The following is a 16,808-nucleotide window of genomic DNA, read 5'->3' as shown; positions in this document are numbered from 1 at the left end:
AAGTTATTGCCTGTTGTAAACAACTTTTCAAACTTGGAGAAATAGATTGTAATGCAGTGATTAGAGTTGTAGGCTTGGGCCTAGGAGATCTAGGATTAAATTGCTGCATAGCCTTTGAAAAAAATCTGTAAGCTGCCTCGAGTCCTGTCAGGGAAAAAGGCGGGGTATAAATATAATACTAATAAATAATATTTGGTTAGGTCAGTCGCTAGATATTTGCCATCTTTAAAATGAGGGTCATAGTGTCCTTCTTCACACACTTCTTTTCCAAAGAGCAGCACAGTGAGATTCATGAAGCCCATTGCAAATAAAAGGAAATGAAATGAAACTAATTAATATCACTGTTAAGTAGTACACATACTTCAATAGGTGCACAATCCACTTGGTTAGGAAACCCAAAAACATTAGCTGTGTTGGTGCCAAGTACTGTAGTAAATTGCTGAGCTTTGTTTGAGAAAAGCAGCTGCATGGGACTCTTGGGTTGTAAGTCACATTATGTGAATTGTTTTGGGGGGCTTTTTGTGCATGCATAGCCATCGCTTTGGGGGCTGCAGTATCAGGTGGTGTTAAGTAGGTAGGAAAGGGTCACCCCAGGTCAGACATCATGGGTAGAACTTTTGAATCACCATAAGCTCAGTGCTTTCCAGTGGAGTCGTTTCACACATTCAGTGGCAAGCCAACCAACAAGAAACCAAGTATTGTGATTCTTTACATGAACTCGGCTCTGAATCGGCAATGGCTGCTTAGGTTTCTTACTTTGCTTTTGTTGGAAACACAGGTAAGAAGCATGGAATAACGGAAATCCACCCCGATGTAGTTAGCTACGTATCGCACGCAACGCAACAAAGGTTACAAAACCTGGTTGAGAAGGTATCGGAGACCGCCCAGCAAAAGAATATGTCTTACAAGGTAAATAGTCGACAGTGAGAAGGTTTGGCAACTTGTATTCTTTTGAGCTCTGGTTTAATGAGCTCAGACGCAATCCCAGGAATTCTGTTTCTAGCCCGTGATTTACAGCTTTTGTAATAAATTATTATTATTATTATTATTATTATTATTATTATTATTATTATTTATACCCCGCCCATCTGGCTGGGCTTCCCCAGCCACTCTGGACGGCTTCCAAAAAAAATATTAAAATACTATAATACATCACACATTAAAAGCTTCCCTAAACAGCCTTCCTAGCAGCAGAGAACCTCATTGTGGTGAACAAAAGCAATCCAGGCCTGAAGAAATCAAGTGTGTCTTGTAGACACGGTCTTTGCTGTGACAATGGAAGCATTATGGGAATAAAGCAACAACAGGAATGTTTTTCCTCTTTAATAACTATGCCAGGGCTACTTCTTGGGACATAAAATACTGTTGCATGGACGGGAAAAAAAAAGGAAAAGCTACTTTGGGTTATTGAAACCTGCTATCAAGTTAAATTCTTAAATTTCTTTTGAAGTCTGCATGCCTTTCATTAAATAGATAAATAAATGGGCAGATTTAAGCAATCATTGGCTAGGTTTAGCTCCCGTTTGGTCCTTTTTGTGGCAAATTTTTGCACTTTGAAATGAAATCAATCGAGGTGCTGTCAGGTATGATGACAAATCAGATATATTTATCCACTGCATTAAGAAGAGGGCAGTGCAGGGTGGATAAAATTGGGAGAGGGTGGTGATGATTCTGAATTTCCTCCTAAAGTTTATATTTATGTACACACCCTGGTTTAATCCTGGCTTGAGGGCAAACCATAGTTTGATATATTCTGCTGAAATAGCAAATGAGAAGTGGAGGCTTCTAATCTCCTCCCCTCACAAACAAAGGAAGCAAGAAGGATAGGAGGGAATACACAAGCCTCACAACCTCGTAATGAAAAGCCATGGTTTGTCATTCTGGGTGGAGTGAATCTCTAAGGGATTTCTTTCTCACTGGCCAGCCAAATGACAGATTTTGTGTAAAACCTCCCGTTGATGGGTGTTCTTTTGGCAGCTGTGTTACCTTCAGCTCCCCCCCCCCCCCAGTTCTCACAGTTCCCTGAGTTGCAGGTGTATCACATGGTGCTGTTTTCAAAGCTTCATTAACTGAGCTGTTATAGTCTAAGAGGGAATAGAATGGGTGTGTTGTTTGGGGTGGCAATTTTTAAAACTGCTTTATTTCTATACCCAAAATTGCCTGGTTAATATTGCCTCCTGTAGCCCTGCCCTCCCCTCTATTCCCTGCCCCCCCCAATACTACATGATGCTGAACAGTGGAACTCATTGCTGCTGGAATTACTCCATGGAAAGGACCGACTTGACTTAGGTCAAATACGAATGTAAAAAGCTATTAGCAGAGAAGGTCAAAATTGGACTTACTTATGATCAGAGTATCTCTAAACTTAATTTGGCTGAACACTGGACTGGACAGGAGATTAGGCAATGGTTGTCTTGATATTCTGTGCCTTTACATGCTTATCAGACACAAAATAGAGGAACTGATGAACCATTAGCCTGATCTACTGGCTGTCCTATTTTTTCCGCCTTAGACCAAGCTCTGGAAATGAAATTGTGTAATATATTAAAAGAAGGATAAGTTTCAGATATTCTTGAGTTGACTTGACAGGTTTCCATGACCTAAAGAACTGGGCTTTTAGGGGAAAAGAATCTTTTTGAAAAAGGAAGCTGAAAATATCACTTGAATGTTAATAGACCCTGATGAGATCATAGAAAAGATTGTTGAATTAAAAAAACGAAACAACAAGACTTTTTTAGCCAGCTGTATGAGTTTAAAGATTAACTTGCTGTTTGAAGAAGACTTAAGTGAACATATTGAGCTTTAATATGTGTGTGTGTGTGTGTGTGTGTGTATTCTCTCTTTTAGCTGTACAGTACAATTGAGCAGCTTTGTGACCCCCCCCCCATTTTTTCCTAATGAAAACCATTTCAACACATTTTTTAGGATGATGAAAGATACGAACAAGCAAGTGATGTTCGGGCGCAGCTCAAATTCTTTGAACAACTTGATCAAATAGAAAAACAGCGGAAAGATGAACAAGAAAGGGAAATTCTAATGCGCGCAGCAAAGGCAAGTGCTTTGTTGTTGTTTTTCACCCCTAATAGATTGACAAGTGTTGCATTTGACGTTGAAAGAGCCGCGGTTCTTTTGTTCTCCTGGCTGTGAAATGAGACGGGAGGCTCTTCTCCTAACCCTAAATGCCACACAGTGTGATGCTGCTCTTTTGCATGCTGTCTTTAGTCCAGAACCACAAAAGGACTGTATGTCGAGCTTCATCCACACAGTGCCCCCCCACCTTTTTGTGGGGAGGGCGTGTCGGTGTCCTTCATCATCCAGAAGCCACTCCCAGCAATTTTGGAAATCGCCCCCAGCAGCACTCTGGTACAGCATGAGGCTCTTAATCTCAGGTTCATGGATTCGAGCACCATATTACAAGAAAGATTCCTCCTGCATTGCAGGGGGTTGGACATGGTCCCTTCCAACTCTACGATCCTGTGAAAACAGCTGGGGGGTTCTGGTGTGGATGGGAATACCTCCTCAGGTCTAAGTGGGCTCCTTGGATCCCAGCCTAGAACTGTAACCCGGAAACTGAAGTGGAAAACGCTTTGTCCTCCCTTGAACAGGGAGATTGAATCGAATAACATTTTGCACTCTCAATGATGGCACAAAGAGAAGCAAAATGCCCTATGCAAATGCGTTTTGTAAAACCAGGCACAAAAGGGGTAGCGTGGAACCTCCCGCTTTCTCCTTATGGAGGCGCAAATCCAGGGAGAGCTTTGCTGCTTGGTTTGAATCCAGACCGAGCCATAAAACTCCCTGGGTGACTTTAGGCCAGTCATAGTGGGTGATACCCAGCACTGCGTTAGTAGAGTTCCACTTGCACTGTGCAACTTGTCCTCTCCTTTCTCTGCGCTGCCCCCCAGATCGTCCTGCAGCCCCCAGGAGCAGATTTTGTGGGTGTGCAGGGCCTGCAGAGGAAGAGAAAGTTCCATTGCACAACTGGAAATTTTACGCATGTTTCTCAGCCCACAGGGTTGTGAGGATAATCAATAATAATAATAATATTTTCCCCAGCCACTCTGGGCGGCTCCCAACAGAATACTAAAAAGACGATAAAACATCAAACATTAAAAACTTCCCTAAACCCGGCTGCCTTCAGATGTCTTTTAAAGTTAGTTGTTTATTTCCTTGACATCTGATGGGAGGGTGTTCTACAGGGTGGGCGCCACTACCGAGAAGGCCCTCTGCCTGTTTCCCTGTAACCTGGCTTCTCACAGTGAGGGAACCACCAGAAGGCCATCGGAGCTGGACCTCAGTGTCCAGGCTGAACGATGGGGGTGGAGACGCTCCTTCAGCGGATAACCCCCTGTATGCCACTCTCGGATCCTTCACGGAAGAGCCAAGAGACAAGTGTGAAAAATAAGTAACTGCTAGACTTCATTGCTGTGTATAAAGGAGAGGCCAGCAGCCTGTCTCCTACCCAAAGCGTGAGACCCATTGAGCTCCACAATTTGCTAGGAGATCAGAATACAGTGGTGCCCTGCAAGACGAATGCCTCGCTAAATGAAAAACCCGCAAGACGAAAGGGTTTTCCGATTTTTTAGCGGCTTCGCAAGACGAATTTCCCTATGGGCTTGCTTCGCAAGACGAAAGCCCATAGGGAAATCTCCGGGGACAGCGGGGAAGCGCAGCACGCCTTCTCCTCTGTTCCCGGACCTGTCCTGAAGGCTTGCAGTGGGAGGAAGGTTTTCCTCCCCACCGCCAACATTCAGAAGGCTGTTCTGAAGGCTGGCGGCGGGGAGAAAAGTCCTTCTCCCCCCCGCCAACCTTCAGAAGAGGTCCGGGGACAGACTGTCCCCGGACCTGGTCTGAAGGCGGTCTCCATAGGAACGCATTAATTGATTTTCAATGCATTCCTATGGGAAACCGTGCTTCGCAAGACGAAAAACTCGCAAGAAGAAAAAACTTGCGGAACGAATTAATTTCGTCTTGCGAGGCACCACTGTACCTATATTAGGTTCATTGGATCTGAAGTCATCCGGACACCAGAAATCACCAAGGAAGTATCAAGAGGAAGGGAAAAACCCTCCATTCAGACTCCTTTCTTTCTTAAATAGAACTATGCCAGAGCTTGGGGTGGGTGCCTGGGTATTTGGCTGGACCCAGTCTGTTTCTTCCTCACTCTCCCAGCCACCAGTGTGGTAGCTCATCATCTTAAATTTGAAAATCTGAGCATGTGCTAGTGTTGGACTAGGAGCTAGGAGACCAGGGTTCAAATCCCTACTTGGCCATGAAGCTCTTTGGGTGAAACTGGGCCAGTCAGTGCCTATAATCCTCAGCTTTCTCACCTACCTCACAGGGTCGTTGTGGAGATTAAATGGGGGGGACGACGACCATGTATACCACCTTGAGCTCCTTGGAGGATTAAGTGCAAGATAAATGCAATAACTAATAACTCATTAATCTATGTTTGGAATATAGTTAAAATACAAAACATATGTTATAGCCAAGAACACATTTTAAAAATGTCTCTGATTTATTCTCTTTTTTTCTTACTTTGTCTCCCCCTCTCCTTCTCCCTGCTGCCACTTTGAAATTCTTCATCAACACAGTCTCGATCTAGACAAGAAGACCCAGAGCAGCTTAGGTTGAAACAGAAAGCCAAGGAGGTATGTTTTTTTCCCCAAACCGCCCGTCGTATTTATCATCTCAGTGCTGCATTTGTTACATTTTCACCTGCGTAATAATGACTGCGTTCCAAAACAAGCATAGGAGAGAGTAAAGACACAGAGGAAAACGGTGACTTTTTCTGTTTTGCCAAACACAGATGCAGCAACAGGAACTAGCACAAATGAGACAGAGGGATGCCAACTTGACTGCCTTGGCTGCAATAGGACCCAGAAAGAAGAGGAAAGTGGATTCCCCGGGCTCTGGATCAGGGACAGAGGTACAAGACTACAACTCTGTTTGTACATCATTGGATCCTAAACTTCTGATAGCTCTGGTACAGCTTCAAACTAAACTGAAATTGGAAGCACATTTCACTCTTGCCCAACACAGATTTTCTTGTTGTGGGTGTAAGAGTTAGAATTAGCCACCCCAAGTTTAACAAAGCGTGCACTACCTATGCAAGTTGCAAGTCTCATTGCGGGTACAGTATCCTACCCCACTGCTCACATCTTTTAATTACCCTTGGGTGCCTTTTGTTATATATCTTAAATTTCTTTAAACCCATCTGCCATGTTCTTTCTTACAACTGTGTAAGTTCTGACAGGCATAACATTTTAAGAGGCTTTACTGTTAAGTTTATCTCAATGTCTTTGGACTGATAATTTCAAGATGTGTTGGAGCAGATTCTTCATCTGTCTTTTCTTAGTGGTGCAGAATGTGCAAAAAATAATAATCTTTCTTGATGTGAAACAGGATATAAAGTTGGCATTTTGTGTGTGAGATGTAACCTCTGGAATGCTTCATAATGGTTGTCGTTCCCTTAAACAAAGGGTTGGAGCCTCAATATATCTGATCTGCGATTCCAGATGCCTCACAGAAAACCTTTATTAATATAAAAGCAGATATCTCTGCCAATTTGTTTTCTTTATTGCTGTAGCAGCAGTGGAAGAAAATGGGCTTTGAAGTTCATCATCTTCTGCATAGCTCTTGACAAAAATGATTTTCATGTTGTAGGCTTTCCTGCGAATAGCAATTTGGATAACACTCATTGAAACAAATTTCCATTTTCTCTTCTAACAGAGGCTTTAATTACAGGCAGAAATTGAGCAGATGCACTCTTCTAGTTCTGTAGTGTGTATTAGTGGAACCTGTTGAATTCCTGCCTGGGGCAGAGCGGCAGTTGCACAGGAGTAGACAGTAGTAGACGGGGTGAGCTCCCGTTGCTTGGTCCCTGCTCCTGCCAACCTAGCAGTTCGAAAGCACGTCAAAGGGCAAGTAGATAAATAGGTACCACTCCGGCAGGAAGGTAAATGGCGTTTCCATGCACTTCTCTCTGGTTTCACCAGAAGCGGCTTAGTCATTCTGGCCTCATGACCCGGAAGCTGCACGCCAGCCCTCTCAGCCAATAAAGCGAGATGAGCGCCTCAACCCCAGAGTTGTCCGCGACTGGACCTAATGGTCAGGGGTCCCTTTACCTTTACCTTTACCCCAAAGGCCAACAACATTTATTTTGGCACATGGGGTAGAAAATCCCATAAGCAGCTCTTTCCCCTCCCTGCAGTAAAATATACAACAGCAATGAATTAACTAAATTGTTGCCCAAAATCAGCTGCTTGAGGTAGGAGTAGTCTCACTTTTCTTGACAGTAGGACTGGCCCTGGATGAAGGTACAAAATGACAGTGCAGAAGCTGATAAACTTATCTAGAAATATCTCTGCAAAATTCCCCTTTTCTAGAAGCTGCAAGTTTCTCTGGCGTGTGTTTATATTGTTACTAGTAAATATTTTATAAATCTTACATAGCTTTTATAAATCTGAAAAGCATTTACATAGGTTTTATAAATCCATTTGAGTCCAAACCCCCATATCTAAAAGGGCACTGCAGTGAATTCCATGGGACTGTGTCTGTGAAGTCTGGGGAGAAGGGAATTGAGTTAAATCAAGCTCAAAGCTTACTTAATTTAAAAAACTTAAGTTGCGTTCTCAGCAGTAGTAGCACGTAGAAAGATGTGGAAAAATAGGGAATGCTATAAAATTATCATTACTCAAACTTGGAGCAGTGATCCAAAATAGCATTCATTGTGTCTAAGTCCATTAGGTGTGCTGAGCAAATTTAGAAGTAAGCTGTGTTCAGTTGGGCTTGCTCCCTAATTAAGTCATTTTAGGATCGGAGTCTAAAACAACTTACTTCCAAACCTTACCAGTAAACTTGCTCTCAAACCCAATCAGTCAGAATTATTATTATTATTATTATTATTATTATTATTATTATTATTACAATTTATATACCACCCTTTATCCAGAGATCCCAGGGCAGTGCAAAACATTAAGAGCATAATTTATGCAGCATAATAAAAAACAGAATACACAGCATATTAATAAAACAATCATAACTGCCTCCCCATATACATTTAACAGACCATAGATTCTTTAATTGCCAAAGGCCTGGGTAAAGAAGAATGTTTAGTTTTTATTGAGCAATAGCACCTACTCCCTGATTAGAGGTGCAGAAGTGATCTTCTTTTTTAGTTCGTTCAGGATCAGGGTTTCTGCCTACCATTAAAGAGAAGGACTTCAACATGCCCATTGCGTCATTTTGGAAGTCTGTGTCCAGCTGCTCCATGCCACGTTCCAGTGGTGGGTGGTGCCAGGGGCAAAAATGGGTGGAGCAATGGGTGTGAAGCTTTCTTTCTTCGGTACAGTATAAATGGGAGGTTAATGTTCACACATCTCTCCATTCAGGCAAGCAAGAGTCTTAGCACAGTGCCAGCCAGGCAAAAGCAGCCAAGGACCTGGAGCAGGATTGTCTGGGGGAGGGAGCGTGGCTTAGGAAGAGTCTCAAAGGCCAGCCAGAGATTTCTGGAGGGTGCCTTTGGACCCTGGACCTGAAAGCAGTTTGATTTAGTTCCTACATACAGTGGTACCTCGGGTTAAGTACTTAATTCATTCCGGAGGTCCGTTCTTAACCTGAAACTGTTCTTAACCTGAAGCACCACTTTAGCTAATGGGGCCTCCTGCTGCTGCCGCGCCGCCGGAGCACGATTTCTGTTCTCATCCTGAAGCAAAGTTCTTAACCCGAGGTACTATTTCTGGGTTAGCGGAGTCTGTAACCTGAAGTGTATGTAACCTGAGGTACCACTGTATTTATCTAAGGTAGATTTAAAATACTACGCGGGCTATTAGGATCACACACACACAAACCTTCAGGCATACAGTAGAACCTCGTGTTACGTAACGTCCTCCTTGCGAACGCTTCGGGTCACGAGCTCCGCTAACCCGGAAGTAGATGCTCCCGGTTGCGAACTTTGCCCAGGGATGCGAGCGGAAGTGGCACGCCGGCAGCAGCGGGAGGCGCTATTAACAGAAGCGCGCCTCATGTTACAAGCGGTTTCGGCTTAAAAACGGACCTCCAGAGCAAATTAAGTTCATAACCGGAGGTACCACAGTACACATGAACATTTCACTTCATATGCCTGTCAGTATATGGAATCTGCTTTTCATTCATTAGAAATTCTTGTTTGCATATCAGCAAACTGTGATCAATTTAGTTACCTTAGTTTAATCTGTTACTGGATAGCCAAATGTCCTAAATCGAAGCTTTTGTTTGCTTAATTAAGAACCAGCTGCTTTGGATCTAATTGACTCGCAGCTGTGCAGCTGCTGCTGCTGCAGTTGACATTTTTAAACTGAGCTCCCCTTGTCTCTCTCTTGGTGCATGCACACATGGTAGGGGCGTTTTTCTTGCAGTTAAAGCAGTATTACCAAAACTGGTTCCGATCAGACTAGCGTGCTGATAATCCAAGGAATGTCGGACCTTAATAAGTCACCTGTAAGCAAAGCAAAAAAAGGGAAAGGGGAGGGGGGGAAGCCAAGAAAATGTAATTGCACAATTAGCTTGTGGATATGATGTTCAATATCCGAGATAATGTCAAAAACCCAGGTTTTACCTGGACAAATTAATTTGTTGCTCTAACTGTGCAAATTCAGCTGTTTGAGCATTTCTGGGAAGCTTAAAAATATATTGTGACAAGATTGCCTGATTAGCTTAAAGGCTCGCATAATATACCTCATGGCATTCTTGGCCATGACCCAGTTTGACCCCACGAGTGACTAAGAGGTTCTTGCGCTATTCCTTCTCTCTGCCTCTCTTCACCGCACACTCCCTAGAGTTATTGAGAGGAGCTGTCAAACAGGATGCTCCTTCTGCATAGTTTTAGCTCATACATGAGGAGGCAGCCCTTTAGTCGGCATTTGGGCCGATATATGCAATGTTTCTCAAGCCTTTTGGGCTTCGTTTCTACTTTTAAGCACGTTGCTTTCTGGAAGGGGGTGGTCCTGTCTAAAGCAAGGGGCTTGGAGTGAAGAATTTGGCAGGGATAGATTTGAGGTATGTGAGCCTTTGGTCACACTGTTAGACGAGGCTGCACATTGAAGGAGGAGGGGGCAGATGGATCGTGATCCTGGGGGCTGGAGTGGTGAATGAACTGTCCCTGTCCCTACAGTGTATCAGGAAAGGAAGGGCTGAGAATCAAGAAGGTCAAAGAGTGGAAGGACAGTACCACTGTGCACTAAAAAAAAATATCCCAGTATTTTTCTCAAATATGACCCTGCTAAGGCAAATAGTACTAAACTGCAGCTGCTCAGTTTGTGCAAAGTGCAACTTCAACTTGTACACCAATTAGCAGTCTTTCCAGGTGGTATATCTCCCTTGGTTCTTTTTCTTCTTTTTAATATAGAAAAATCAGAGCAGAGACAAATTCTCTGGTCTGTATATGCCACCTGCTGGTCTCAGCTCATTACTGCCTCTCCACATGCATTCCAAGACAATGAGGAGATGCTGCAAAACCTCCTGTCTCTTCCGATGCGATAACTCACTCCTATTCTTTGTGTTTGTTAAGTTGACTTGCCTTTTAGTAATTATTTTACGAAACAAAAGCTATGTGCTGCTTCTGTAGTCTTAATCTGCGGATGAAGGGCGGTAGGCAAATTCAATAAATAATAACAACAACAACTACAGCAACAACACAATATCAGAAGTGAAGTAGCATATGACTTCCAAAAATGCCATTATAGTGCCTGCTGTTCCTTTCCCCCCACTTTTTAAAAAATATGGAGCTTTTGCTAAATACTGTTAAACAAATTCACCCTCAGTCATCAATAATCATGTTTATTGTGGGTTGGAGCAATTGCTCCTGCCTGACATTTACTGTCTTTTTTTGTGTATAAGACGCCCCCATGCATCACAAAAGCCAAAAAGCATCTGCTTGCTCGCCACCAGCAGCCAGCAAGCGCACGCACAATTGCCGCAGCATAAGCCAATCCACAGCAGCCGTTGCCGCAGCCACCAATCACCAACCCAATGGACGCAGCAGTAGCCAATCCAAAGCTGCCCTTGCCGCAGCTACCAATCACCCACCCAGTCGCCGCTGTCAACCTTCTGCTCACGGCTGCAACCAATCGCCCGTCCCCCTCTTTGCACTACCCATGTATAAGACGAGCCCTGATTTTGAACATTATTTTACAGTAAAAAAGCTTGTCTTATACACGGAAAAGTACGGTATTTGCAAAATGGTCATGCTCTTAGCCGGAAGGGCTGTGCTCATAAAAGGCTGTAAACATGGGGCACCAACTGTTTGAATAGTTTTTCATATCACTGAAGCTGGCTGTAAACTACCTAGGCTGGTTGAAAGTGTCCGGTTGGCTTCCGGGGATGTATAGAAGCTGAGATGTGGGTGGAGACCAGGGACTGAGGGGATTTTTTTGCACCTTCCCCAAACATACGCTTGTGCCTCAAGCTTGCCTCACACTTTGTGGCTTTTACAAGCACATTTGCATTGGCTTTGAATGGGCTGATATCTTACAGCACAGGTTCAGTGTCTTGCCACATCAATACATTCAGTTTATAATGCCAGTGATAGCGATAACCAGAGCTCCCCAGTTTCTGACCCTTAACTGACTCGGGCACTCAGCTTTTTACGCCCTCCCATCAGATGTCTAAGCGATAAACAACTACCTGACATTCAGAAGACATCTTAAGGCAGCCCTGTTCAGGGCAGTTTTTAATGTGTGATATTTTAGTGTATTTTTGGTTTCTGTGGAAGCCGCCCAGAGTGGCTGGGGAAACCCAGCCAGATGGGTGGGGTACAAATAATAAATTATTATTATTATTATTATTATTACTGCCACTGTAAGATTTGCAAATCTTGGGCCCGCCACTCCCTTTTGGCGTTTGCTTAGGCCAGCCTTCGCCATCCTGGTACCCTTGAGATATTTTGGACTACAACTCTCATCAGCCCCAGCTTGAATATAGGCCTGACCTCTTTGGAAGCAGAAAGCTGAGACTCTTGCAGCGAGCCAGATATCTTCTGTTCTCTTCAAAGACCTCCTTCCTTGGAGGTTTCTAAGCAGAGATTGAATTGACCACCTCTCATGGATGCTTTAGCTGAGGTTCCTGCATTGTAGGGGGTTGGACTAGATCAGGCATAGGCAAACTCGGCCCTCCAGATGTTTTGGGACTACATCTCCCATCATCCCTAGCTAACAGGACCAGCGGTCAGGGATGATGGGAGTTGTAGTCCCAAAACATCTGGAGGACCGAGTTTGCCTATGCCTGGACTAGATGACCATTGGGTCTCTTCCAACTCTACAATTCTATGATTCTAAGTGCTATAGATGCACTCATAGGTAGGCCTTTGCTGGGCGATAACATCACTATCGGGGTGGCGGGGAATCATCCAGTAGTTGCAGGACTCCATTCCCTGAAGACCTGGAAATTGTTATGTGGCCTCATTTACCTTGTACATAATACTACAAAAATGAATGTTCAGTGCTGGTTAAAAAGACACCCCAGAGGATCGAAAATCACAGAATGTGCCTTAGTTTTCCTCCGACTCCTGTGTGGATTCCGTGTTCCCATGATGCTTTGGGTGTCTGGGGACAGATGTCCCCTGGATAATGCTGCCCCCATGAGTGTGTCTTTATAATGACTTATGAAACAGATGTTGGTCCGCTGATGCTACGGCAGACTAGCATCATTCTAAGAATGGCTCAGTTCTATGCCAGCAGGTATTTAATCTGTGCTGTTCATGTCTTTAGCGTTCTGCAAAATTGCATTAGCCTTTTACCTGCTGTCTCTATTCCCCACTTTATTTCTGTTTTAATGGTTTTAATTATTTCGCATCACTCTTTTTATTGTTACCAGCCACCTTGCATATATCTCTTGATACACAAAGTTCAGGGTAGAAATTACTCCAGCAAAACAAACAAACAATCAAATTGACCACTACGCAAGGTGGGATAAAAGTTCATAGGTCTTCTAAAATGTTGATGGATGCTCACGCACCCTGGAGCCAGTCTGGTGTAATAGTTTATAAAGTGTTGTTTGTTTTAGGTAGGGCTAAGCTGAAACCTGTCCATTTAGAGAGCCTTGAGCCAAGTCATTTGTATTACCATAAAAGTCATGCAGAGAGTCCTGCGGTCTAATCACTTTACTGGGTTGTTGTCAGGATAAGAAATGAAAGCTACTTTACTGAAAGGGGGCTGCAGAAATGGCAAGGAACCTAGAAGGCATTTGCATAAGAGGCAGCAAACAGGAACTGTAGGTGGGAAGAACTAGCTATAATAGCTAACAACAACAACATATTTATAAGCCACTCATCTGACTGAGTTGCTCCAGCCACTCTGGGTGGCTTCCAACAAATTAAACACAGTAAAACATCAAACGTGAATAATAATATTTTTTTTTAATTTATATCCTGCCCTCCCCAGCCGAAGCCGGGCTCAGAGCGGCTAACAACAGTAAAAGTAACACAGTTTACATAAAACCACAATCAATTAATTGAAATACATTCTAAAATCAATTCATTCTAAAATCAATTCAGAATCAAATTAATGGCAACCATTGGGCTAGAGTTCTATGAGTTAAAAACTCCCCTATCCAGTCCTTCTTTCAGGTGTCTTCTAAAAGGCAAGGATTGTTTATTTCCTTGACATCTGATGGGAGGGCATTCCACAGGGCAGGCACAACTACCTGTGTGCCTGTGTGTTTCTGAGCACAATTCAAAGTGTGATGCTGACCTTTAAAGCCGTAAACAGCCTCAGCCCAGTATACCTGAAGGAGCGTCTCCACCCCCATCGTTCAGCTCTGACTTTTAGAAAACGTCTGAAGGCAGCCCTGTTTCGGGAAGTTTTTAATGTTTGATGTTTTGTTGCTTTTTATATATATATTCTGTTTGGAGCCACTCAGAGTGGCTGGGGAAACCCGCCAGATGGGCGGGGTATAAATAATAAATAAATTATCATCATCATCATCGTCGTCATCATCCTAAGAGGGCCCTCTGCCTGGTTCATTGTAACTTCACTTCTCTTAGTGAGGGAATTGCCAGAAGGCTCTCGGAACTTGGACCTCAGGGTATGGGCTGAACTATTGGGGTGGAGATGCTCCTTCGAATATATAGGGCTGAGGCCATTTAAGCTTCCCATTCCTGACATAGAGGGAACTTTCTAAGAGATTGTTGTTGTTGTTGTTTAGTCGTGTCTGACTCTTCGTGACCCCATGGACCACAGCACGCCAGGCACTCCTGTCTTCCACTGCCTCCCACAGTTTGGTCAAACTCATGCTGGTAGCTTCGAGAACACTGTCCAACCATTTTGTCCTCTGTCTTCCCCTTCTCCTTGTGCCCTCCATCTTTCCCAACATCAGGGTCTTTTCCAGGGAGTCTTCTCTTCTCATGAGGTGGCCAAAGTATTGGAGGCTCAGCTTCAGGATCTGTCCTTCCAGTGAGCACTCAGGGCTGATTTCCTTCAGAATGGATAGGTTTGATCTTCTTGCAGTCCATGGGACTCTCAAGAGTCTCCTCCAGCACCACAATTCAAAAGCATCAATTCTTCGGCGATCAGCCTTCTTTATGGTCCAGCTCTCACTTCCATACATCACTACTGGGAAAACCATAGCTTTAACTATACGGACCTTTGTTGGCAAGGTGATGTCTCTGCTTTTTAAGATGCTGTCTAGGTTATTCAGCTACACTGCTAGCTCAGAGAACTAACCCATTGCCCTGTTCACACACACACTGTATTCCACACAGCTTCTGCCGCCGCCGCCTCCAATGCTTCTCTGAGGGCTTGGAAAATAAACTAACTTCTCTTCTTTCTGTTTTCAGGGATCCAGCACGAGTGTGGCAGTGCCAGGCAGCTCTGGAGTCGGAACAGCCAGGCAGTTTACACGGCAAAGGATAACGCGGGTGAACCTCAGGGACCTCATATTATGTTTAGAAAATGAGCGAGAGACAAGCCATTCACTATTGCTATACAAAGCATTCCTTAAGTAAAAAAAGTGGAGAACATCAAGGTATTTTTGGCGGAGAAGACACCTGGGGACACTTTTTTTTATATATATTTGCAGATTACGCCTTTTTGTAACGAGCATATGGGATACTGTTTAAAAAAAAACACCCACCCCATCAACAAACCATCACCACCACCACCACTCTGAGACAACCACCTCTTTACAAGGAACCGTTTTCTAGTCCCATTTATTATAAACTCTTTGGTGTAAGAGAGAGATCCCTTTCTTTGACAGTAAGGAGACTTGCAAAGGCCTGAGGAGTCGATAAGAGGACAATTTAAAGTTTAACTCATCTCTTTGATTGAGTGGCCTTCTTGCCAAACAAGCCATATTATAGAGACTGATGGAACCGTTTAGCAAATAACCAGCTACTCTGTGTCAGATCCTGTAGCAATTTCATCATTAATTGTGCATTTTAGTTCAGTTTTACTTAACGAGATCGATTATATAGGTATATGTCTACAGCAGATGACCTCATTTTATTTTAGCTTTTAAATGGAGTCAGTTAGCAAAGCGAACTGATTTTTAATAAATATTTATCTTTTCCTGCCCAAAATTGTTCAGATCCTAGATTACACTTAATTTTAAGCGTAACCTCAATTCTTTTAATCTTGTTATTATCGCTTATTAGAGGCAACCCCCCACTCTGAAGGCCCACAAAGGAGGGTTACTTCTGAATGTTGTATCAGCATCTGTAAAAATAGAAAAAGAAAAAAAAGAAATGCATTTTATTTGCTATAGTTTGTAAAGCTGTAAAGTTTAAAACAAAAAAAGGAAAAAGGAAAAAAAGAAAAAACCTTTTCAGCATAAATATATTTTACTTGCACTGTGTTTTTTAGCGAAAGTGAAAGCTTAGATTAAATAAAAATCAAAGTTGAGAGGAATCATCAAAAAAGACAGTTTCTCAGTGTGAAATCAAGTGTTGAAAAATGGTTGGTGTATTTTGTCAGTAAATGTACATAATTTTTGGCACATAACATTAAAAAAAAATGGCTATGTAAACTATAATTATTTTGCTAAAAGACTGTATGCAAGCTATGGGCTTACTTTAAAGACGTCCAGAGCAAAATTCCCCTCTTTGTACCTATTTTTTTATTACAAATATACTAATTGGTTCTTTATATTTTCAGAGGTTATTGTATTAAATTGTCTATTGATAGTACTTTTATGACTGTAAATATGTCGGCTTTCTTTGTGTGAACTCTCATGTTAGATTTTAAGGGCAGGGGCCACTGTGAACACTTTTTGCGCAAATCCTGTTGAAACGAAGGGAGCTCTGCGACATGAACTGGCATTGGGTTTCAGCGGAGTCTTGTGCAAGAAGCGTTTCCGGTGGATTGCACCTTAACTCTTTTTGTGTGTAAACTGAATGCTGATCAGTATTTTTATCAAACACCCTACAAACTGTTACACCTTTTTATTTCGTCTTTTAGGGAATAAAAATCCTGTCTTTCCATTTTATTTTCATGTAAATTTTGCACAGTTCCTTGTTCATATGTAAATATTTTACTTTCAGAAATGAAGTTTTTAATTGCTATTGTTTTATATAGGATTGAAAGAAAATTAACTCCTTTATTAAAAACAAATTTATCTGTATCTGTGTATGTATTTTTGCTCTATAAAAATACTTCTGTTTCTGGATTTATTTAATTTCTCCCCATCCTGTCCCTACACTGCTACCCCCCTCCCCTTAAAAAAAAAAAACATTCGAAGAAATAACCTCTCTTGGTTTTAAGCAGTGTTGGGAAGATAACAATTCATCAGGGTGATCAGTGCCTGAAATAAAATTACAAACTGTATGCCAAGGAAAC

General features: G+C 42.7%; 1 protein-coding gene across 3 annotated transcripts in view; it reads left to right on the top strand.

The window, feature by feature from the left end:
• Positions 1-16,593, top strand: part of TAF4 (TATA-box binding protein associated factor 4) — a 76,095-nt gene extending 59,502 nt beyond the window's left edge. For all 3 annotated transcript variants that reach the window (XM_083618430.1, XM_083618431.1, XM_083618432.1), the window contains 5 exons: positions 779-909; positions 2,926-3,051; positions 5,595-5,651; positions 5,810-5,929; positions 14,813-16,593. In XM_083618430.1, the coding sequence (XP_083474556.1) occupies positions 779-909; positions 2,926-3,051; positions 5,595-5,651; positions 5,810-5,929; positions 14,813-14,980 (602 nt within the window). In that variant the 3' untranslated portion in view covers positions 14,981-16,593. The remainder of the gene's footprint in view (positions 1-778; positions 910-2,925; positions 3,052-5,594; positions 5,652-5,809; positions 5,930-14,812) is intronic.
• The last annotated feature ends 215 nt before the right edge of the window (positions 16,594-16,808 follow it).

This window comes from Podarcis filfolensis (assembly GCF_964270895.1).
Source record: "Podarcis filfolensis genome assembly, chromosome: 6".
In the NCBI taxonomy this organism is placed as follows: Eukaryota; Metazoa; Chordata; class Lepidosauria; order Squamata; family Lacertidae; genus Podarcis; species Podarcis filfolensis.
Note: the sequence above shows the minus strand (reverse complement) of the source record. Positions and strands in the feature narration are given on the sequence as shown.